The sequence below is a fragment of the Tachysurus fulvidraco genome, chromosome 26 (genome assembly GCF_022655615.1).
Source record: "Tachysurus fulvidraco isolate hzauxx_2018 chromosome 26, HZAU_PFXX_2.0, whole genome shotgun sequence".
NCBI classification, from domain to species: domain Eukaryota; kingdom Metazoa; phylum Chordata; class Actinopteri; order Siluriformes; family Bagridae; genus Tachysurus; species Tachysurus fulvidraco.
The window spans coordinates 16053055-16061619 of NC_062543.1; the positions used below are offsets into that span (position 1 = coordinate 16053055).

Below are 8565 nucleotides of genomic sequence, written 5' to 3' on the forward strand. Positions count from 1 at the left end.
TGTCGGATGATGATGTCATGGTTAAAATGTTCGACAATCATCTGTCTGCTTTCCGGGTCCTTAAAAACCAGCGTACGGTCCGAGAGTCGAGTCGTTTCGTTAGCAGCGTTTTTTTTTTAAATCCTTGTTAATTTTCTTTCAGATGTTTTTTAAGCAAAAATAATTTCCATTCCTTTTGCCACATATTTTTGGACTCTGATCAGTAGTCAGAACATCGTCGCTTATTACATCATCGGATGTTTGGTTAAATACCGAAATAGTCGCGATGAGAAATAACGTGATTTAATAACGTACTGTATACGACGGGTTCGAACAGGGAGGAGGAAGGATCCAAAGACGAACAGAAAAACAAATAGAAACAAACACACACACACACACACACACACACACACACACACACACACACACACACACACACACACACACACACACTCTCAAGTATTTCAGTTATTCAGGCCAGCCCTCGTCTGGGCTTTTATAATGTACTTTACTACCATTTTTACTTATTTTAAATAAAACGTTTGTTTTTTTTTCTTTCTTTCTTTAAACCCATGTACACGTGAAATCCGTCTAAAGATCCAGTCTGTATTTGAACGAGTTTCAGAACGAATGTATAACATGAAGCGGTTACAAAATCGATTGTAAAAATAAGAACACCTGTGAACGGTCACGTCGTTGTTGAACTTAATATCTTGTTTTACTTCTGGATTAAAGAACACACGTTACCATCTGAGCGTTCAGCTTCTATACACAGCACAGAGATAGACGACGTCAACACGTGATTGTTTTTATTTTGAACGTATAGCTGCTCAAACGAAGTCTTGTTAGCAATAGCAACGATGGTGAAATATTCAGTCGTGTTCAGTCTGTTTGTCGAGCGTTTCTCCCGTGGACCTGCAGACTCACGGCCGCCGTGCTACCGATCCCACGAGTCCCCAGAATGTTCCTGTCTGCACGTTTCTTAGCCCGGTCCTGCCATCAAGGTGGGTTGCTTTCTTTTGAATAGTTGTCATGGCAGCAAAATGACCCCTCCCCCTTTGCATGTGATGACATTTGTTCGTCAGCTCCAGTTCTGTAGCTTTTGCTGTCGTCGGAACCGAAGCAAGTTTGCCGGCTGAGAACCGGATCTTTTGTGGTGGAAAAGCGCAAGACGTTTTAGGCACACGATCAGAGTCAGGAAACACACTCAGCATGCCGTTTAAACTAACCGTCCTGGCATGACGTCCAAAAAAAGAAGATTCCAGAATGCCGATTGAAGCAGATGATTCCGGAATTCCCTTTAAAGGCAGGATTCCAGAAATCTCGTTTTTTAAACACACGAGTTACGGAATACGAACGGAACGAGAGATTCCGTCGTTCCCGTCCATGAAGGAGGTTCGGAAATTCCGCTTACAAAAGAACATTTTAAAATTCCGTTTACTGCCGACAAAGCGCTAGATTCCTTTGTAGTATTTTAACAGAATATATATCGGAATGCCATTGAAGCAAAGATTCCCAGAATGCCACTTCAACGTTACGGAAGGACGTTAGCAAGAGATCACGCCGGGATTCTTTTTCAAATTAAGGAACATAAATCCGAAAAGGGACATTAGAGAAATTCCGGATGTGGCGGTTAACTAGAAAATTCCCGAATGGCATTTATACTGAAGGCTTTTGAATGCTACTAAAGTTGATTGTTTTGAAAAGCCACACCTAAGCAGACGATTTCAAACGATTTTCGAGTTCCAATGAAACGGAATAATAAAACCAAATTATATATATATTAAAAAAAAAAAAAAAAAAAAAAAAAAAACAACGTGGTTTTGGAACGCCGTTTAAAGAGTAGATTCCGGAATACCACACAAACAGAAACTTGTGGAATGGCATAAAAAAAAATAATAATAACACATTCTGGAATACGATTAAACATCGGACTTCTTAATTAAAAAAAAATAAAATAAATAATAATAATAATAAAAACAGAAATCATTCTGGATTACGATGCAAACGGCTGATTCTGTCGTTCCTTTCTGTACAGTAGATCCCAGAACGGCACACCGCATACAGTAAGCTGTTGAAACAGAAGATTGCAGAAGGCCTCTTAAACAGGAGCTTCTAGAAGGCCACAGGAGTAAGAGAATGCCATCAGGCCACACAGAACGAGCGATATGTGACGTTTCCGATCCGAGGTGTCCATCGCGAGGCTCCGTACAAAGTGTCCGAGTCCGAGAAAGCTGAAAGACAACGTTTATGGTGGAGAATTTTCTGGTTTACTGAAGAATCGCAAGCTGAAGTTTTAGTCGTCTGTTCAGCGTTTCATCCTCGGAGCTCGTCTGTATGTAAAGTAGCACTCGTCACTCGCTGGAGTTTTTTCTATAAAAAGACTGCAGGATATTCTGAATATTCACAAGGGCCGTCGTCTTGTCTTTTTTTTTTTAACCACAGAGAATAACGAAAGCGGAGGCCTTTAGGGTCGAAACGGAAGGCTTTGTGCGTCACAATTTAAACATTAAGACAAAAAGAATAGATGTAAAGCTTGCAAACAGGGCACTTCCTTAAATAACGTAATGATACAACATCATTGTAGCACATTCCAGAGTCAAAGAAGTCTGTCATGATTTTGTCTTGGCAACATCCTGGAAACTAAGCTGAGAACTGTTTTGTGTGTGTGTGTGTGTGTGTGTGTGTGTGTGTGTGTGTGTGTGTGTTTCCATGTGCGAGCATGTGTGTGAGTGTGTGTGTTACCTACGCCCGGCATCAGTCTGTCTAATCAGCTGTACATTAAACGGACTATCGGCCAGTTCCGGATGCTGTTCCACGGGCAGGATGTAAAATCCGTCGTAACCCGTGACACGACCCTCAGTAAGAAGCTCCTCTTTCTCTTTCTCCGTCCACGCTTTGACTCCGCCTTCTCCGTCTCGCACCCGCCTCTGCTCCATTAGCCACGCCCCCTGCACAGCCCTGGCTCGTGCAGACTCGATCACTCGCACGCGTTCCTCGTCCGGTGTTGCTCCGTAGCGCACATGCAGACTCAACGCCCCCTGCTGGAGGACGATTTCTGCAAATCGGCGGGTTTCTCCACCCATCACTGCACTCATTTGCGAAACCGACACGTTGACACCATTCTCCAGCACTCTGGCTCCGCCCCCGACTCCGACCACGGCGAGGTCCGCCTCCAGTGAGCTGGCCTTGCAGAAGTAGTGTGTGTCACGTCCGGTGACGGTGAAGTGGAGATCACTCAAGTAGACGGCGCCTTTCAGGAGTGAGGCCACGCGACGACCGTCCTCGCTAGCCACTCCCACGATTTCTGTTGCAACTACGCCTTCATGGATAGCAAACTTCACACCTTTACCAAAGATGGAGGAGAGGGCAGAGAAGCGTGGGCGGAGCTTATGTCTGCTTCCCGGCTTCCCGTTTGCTGAGCTCATGGGGAGGCGGTCTAAAGAGATGAAGCTCTGTAGACGCTTCTGAAGCTCGCACTGGACCCCCAGGGTGACCTAGACACAGCGACAGACATGACAGATTCAGTATATATTCTGGGACTTTATCTTCAGGTCATTTGCATATTTTTTATATTTTCTAGCACCTTGCTTGGTTCCCAGCTGTGTGTTCGTGCCTGCGTGTTCATCATCTCGTACGTGTGTTGGGTTTTCTCTACGGGCAGCGTGGGAAAGCCAGGAACAACGTTATGGAGCTGGAAGCCAAACAACTGCAACCAGCTGCTAACATCTGCACACATTCACACAAACATGTCCAAAACATATGATATTACAGATAAAATATAACTCTCAACGCAGTGCAACTACAAAAATAAACACCGACGGTAAGGACGTTTAGCTCATTACCACTAGGCATTAACAGGGAAACCATGGCAACCAGAATGCCGTCTAATGACTAAAGGCTATTTGGAAACAGGGATGAGCCACTTTCACCTCTCACCTGTTGTGAACTTGGTGACATCTTGCACGCTGCCTAATGGGTTGTTGTTCTTGAACGTGTATAGGTTGAAGGGTTTGGGATCTTCACTCATCTCTGCCCACAGGTCATGATTGGGCGTGGTCCATCTCCCTGCGACCGTGTCGTAGTCACGGCGGCCGATGTGAACGAGCCGGGTAAGGGGGTCATACAGCCCTCCGTGGAACCCGAAGGGCAAAGTGAAGGCTGGGTTCGAGTCGAGGTAGACGTCGCCGTAGGGCGTGTATCGGATCTCTTTGACTACAGTGCCACGGCTGCTGAAAATAGCAAGCGGCGTCCCTGCCACATCGCACGCCACGTAAAACTCCTCACCGCTACTCATCTCCATAGCAATCAGGTGACCCTGGAGGTCGTAGTAAAGTGACGTGATCTCGGAAGCGCTGTGATCGTACAGATGCGTGACGCGCGTCGGTTCTGTCAGATCGGCATAGAAGAACTGAATCCGTGTCCCGTCGCTTGTTTGGGTAAAAACGCGTCTTCCGAGTCCATCGTATCGATACGAAACACGGCGGCTTGTTTGTCGCTCTAGTGCCCCCTGCAGCTGGCCATTAGCACTGTAATGGAACACAAGATTACCACGTGAGCGCAGGAATCCGTCTTCGTCTATGCGGTACTGGACATCTCCAAGACGTGTGATGCTGTCTCTTAGATCGTAGCGTATCGGTGTTAGCCGTCCATTAACGTTAACGTCGCCGTGACTCAGCAGGTTAATGTTTCCGTTCAGGTCATAGCCATAACGCCACATGGGACGATCGTCAACCGAAACCGATGCCAGCTGGCTGTCTGGGTCATAGCGGTAAGCATGGCGTGTAACGTTAGCATCGACGCCCACGCGGACATCACATGCACTAACACGTCCCGCTCCGTCGTACTGCAGCGTCATCCAGAAGGCTATAGATTTTAGGATCTCGTACTGGACCTCGATGAGCTGTCCGTTAGCGTTGTAGATCTTGGTGTGCTTCATGGCGTGTGTGGTAATCACTTGGTTCAGATCGTAGCTGATCACGCTGAACTTACCGAACTGCTCAATACGTCCTGACACGTCCACATAGCGGTACAGGTCGATGGGCAGCGGCGTTTCGTTGATCATAGCCTGCATGCTAGTGACACGGAAGTTGTTGTAGCTGTAGTCGAAGCGCGCATTCACCAAACCCTCCTCACTGAAGCGGTAGATCTGCCGTCCCACCAGCGGACCTGAGAGAAGAATATGTCTTAGAATAATTACATCCAAAAAATGCTAACATGATGCACGGCTAACCAAATCCGCAGCCAGCTAACACAAATGATTTGTGGAATTGTTCGCACAACGATTTGTCCACCTCAGCAAAGTGGAAATGTTGATTTTTTTTTTGCCAGCTTTTGGTGCCATGTTTTAGTAATGCAAACACAAATTTGCATAAAAAGCAAAAAGATTAAGAAATGATTAGCCACATTAGCCGTTTTTATGATTTATCAGCTGTCACTTTGCCGCTTGTTGATGTCGCTAATGTCAGCACAGAGTCGCAGATCCGGAAACAGATTTTCTCTTTTACGCGCTAATGAAAAGTTATGTGGCTCTTAAATCAGTGCTCGTCTCAGAGACGCAGTAAATATGAAGCAATGTGCAGCATAAAGGAATATTACACCCTCAAAATGCTAATGTGGCTAATATAAACAGACACTAGCAGCTTCAGCTAGAAGGAGTGATTTGTGGAATTTTCCGGAACCTTCCTGTTCTCGTTAGATGATGATTCTCTCTCCACATGTTGTGATCATTTTATGTAAAATTGTGATGAGTCTTAAATCATTTATTTACTAACAAATGGCTAATGTGGCTAACAACTAGCAGTGTCAGCTAGCGCGAATGATTGGGATCATTTTAGCTATTAGCTCAGAGGAATTTTGACATCTAGTTGAGACGTCTTGTGGTTTTTGAAGCTAGCGCAATATAAAACACGCATTTCGGTTCGCTAGCTAGCTATAAAAGGAAATATTTGGATGTTCTGACTCTTATTAATATGATTTTTAAGATTTTAATACTTTGATCGGACGTTTTTTGTTCCACAGTTGACGATTTAACATTTAGATATAACGTAGTTATTGAAAAAAATGCTGTACGGATAAGTCTGCGTATGTTCTATGAACATTTAGCGCTCACCCATCTGCCTGTATCGTATCGTACACACGAAGCCTTCCTGCATCAGGTGGATGGTCTTTAAAGCCCCCGTGGCCTCGTCGTAGGTGAAGCTAACGACTGTGGAGTCGTAAAGGACCTCGCTGAGCCGCAGCGCTCGGCCGTATCTGTACACGACGCGTCTGCCTGAGCCGAGATACAGCGTCTGCAGGAGGCGTCCGTCATGAGCATGGTCTTGAACGACGGAGTGGGAGGAGCCATCGGGGGGCGTGTAGGTGTTGCGGTAGTAGCCGATGGAGAGTGCGGTCTGCAGCCCATGTTTAACCATGCTGGGCAGAGTGACAGAGAGGAGGTGGTCCATCTGATCAAACTCGAACGTGTAGCGACGCTGACTCTGGAGCAACAGCTGGATGGACTGAGAAAGAGGAGAAAATCACGGCGTAGGTTCCTTTTTTCATGAATAACTACCTAATGACGTCTTTTTTATGTTATTTAAACTATGATAAATATGAGGATATAAAAGGATCGTGTAAACACCGACCTTGTCCATGAAGGTGTAGCTCCAGGTGATGCCGTTGGCCCAGGTGCGGCTGACGAGCCTGCCGTTGTCGTAGTCCCTGCGTTCGCTCCAGTTCCCTCTCTGGATGATGGAGACAAGCCCCGTGGAGGTGTAGCTCACTTTCACCTCGCTGTATTTACTGGGAGTCCAGACCACAGGGAGGCCGAGCTCGTCGTACTGAACTCGCAGCGTGAACTTGCGATGATCGTCGTAGATCTTTCCCACACGAGTCACCTGGTTGTAGTCGATAGAGAGAACGTTCCTATTATGAGCCTGAAACAGAGAGAGAGAGAGAGAAAGAGAGAGAGAGAGAGAGAGAGAGAGAGAGCCCAGTTACACATCTGTCTTACAGCTGTCTTACATCAAAACATGTCACCTGCAATACACTCTGAAAGTGTAAGGTTTATTCTTTATTAACATTCAGAGATGATTCATATAATGATTCAGAGATGATTCATATAATGATTCAGAGATGATTCATATAATGATTCAGAGATGATTCATATAATGATTCAGAGATGGTTTATATACAGATTCAGAGATGATTCATATAATGATTCAGAGATGATTCATATAATGATTCAGAGATGGTTTATATAATGATTCAGAGATGATTCATATACAGATTCAGAGATGTTTCAAATATAAATTCAGAAATTATTTACATACCAATTCAATTCAAATCAGAATTCACACAATCAATTTGGATTCAATAATAGTGAAATTTCAGTATAATTATTTAGATAACTGACAAAACAAATAATGAGAAATATATTTATGTGATTTGTATCTCAGTTTTAGCTACAAAACGTAAAAAATAACCAAATATTATATAATTTTATTTAAAAAAAATCTTTGCAGTGCAACCATGTACACCAAGTTATATATGTTTTTGTGTGTGTGTGTGTGTGTGTGTGTGTGTGTGTGTGTGTGTGTGTGTGTGTGTGTATGTGTGTGTGTGTGTGTGCGTGTGTGAGTTACCCGGAGCCTGCGTTCATACACGCTGTAGTTCCCTCGGCTCTGCTCTCGTCTCTGCCTCCACTCGATAAGACTCGAGCTCTGTTCTCCCGGCAGCGTGATGTTGCACCTGCCCACTGTGGGGTGGATTGCCCCTGGCAACAGCCCTGGCAACGGCCCCACCCCCATGTTGGGCTCTGTGCTCAGGGTGACGTCCATTCCACTGGAGTATGTTGCAGACAGAGACCCGTCTCCACTCACGCGGTACACACTCGTCGCATGACCTACAGAGTGGGGCAGAGGGTTGAAGGGCATTATGGGGAAATATAACATAATAATATACTAAAGAATGATCCAGTAAAGACTTCACCCCTGATTTTACACACACCTTGTCGCAGAGTGTACGCCGTGCTGTCCTGCGAGTGGTTAGTGATGGTCATGAAGTGCCCTCGGTTTGAAGTACACTCCACCCTGACTGACTTCTCCATAGTGCCATGGTAACCACTGACCTCTCCTGTCGGCAGGGTCACGTTGATCAGGTGACCGTCGATGTCGTACCTGTGTGGAGAAATAAAAGGTCATTATATTTAAAGCAATTTATTTAATCAGAGTAAATACTTTTTTTAATTGACTGCACAGCATTGACCATTATACTATGCATGTAAATCTGCACACCCATTTATCAGCTAAAAGACACGCCCACTTGCCCCAGTAAGTGTGTGAGGTCACACTTACTGCCCTGTGCAGCCTTTTGATAGCTCATACAGAATAAGATCCATAACTCACCACTAGAGGGCAGTGTGGCCTCACAGTGAGCACCATAATCCCTTAATCCCTAAGAGTGTGTGTGTATGTGTGTGAGTGTGTGTATAAGAGACAGACAGTAAGTGTGTGTAAGTGTGTGAGAGAGTGTGAGTGTGTGTGAATGGTGTACGAAAGGTCACTGAGCCAATCAAAAGGGAGAGAGAGAGAGGTAGAGAGC

General features: G+C 45.2%; 1 protein-coding gene across 1 annotated transcript in view; it reads right to left on the reverse strand.

Annotated features, from left to right (window-relative positions):
- Window positions 1-771: 771 nt before the first annotated feature.
- Window positions 772-8565, reverse strand: part of tenm1 (teneurin transmembrane protein 1) — a 10006-nt gene continuing 2212 nt past the window's right edge. The window contains exons 2-8 of the mRNA XM_047809659.1: window positions 7972-8141; window positions 7608-7867; window positions 6609-6899; window positions 6092-6482; window positions 3919-5148; window positions 3566-3708; window positions 772-3476 (exon numbers count right to left, since the gene is read on the reverse strand). Of these exons, the coding sequence (XP_047665615.1) occupies window positions 2721-3476; window positions 3566-3708; window positions 3919-5148; window positions 6092-6482; window positions 6609-6899; window positions 7608-7867; window positions 7972-8141 (3241 nt within the window). The 3' untranslated portion in view covers window positions 772-2720. The remainder of the gene's footprint in view (window positions 3477-3565; window positions 3709-3918; window positions 5149-6091; window positions 6483-6608; window positions 6900-7607; window positions 7868-7971; window positions 8142-8565) is intronic.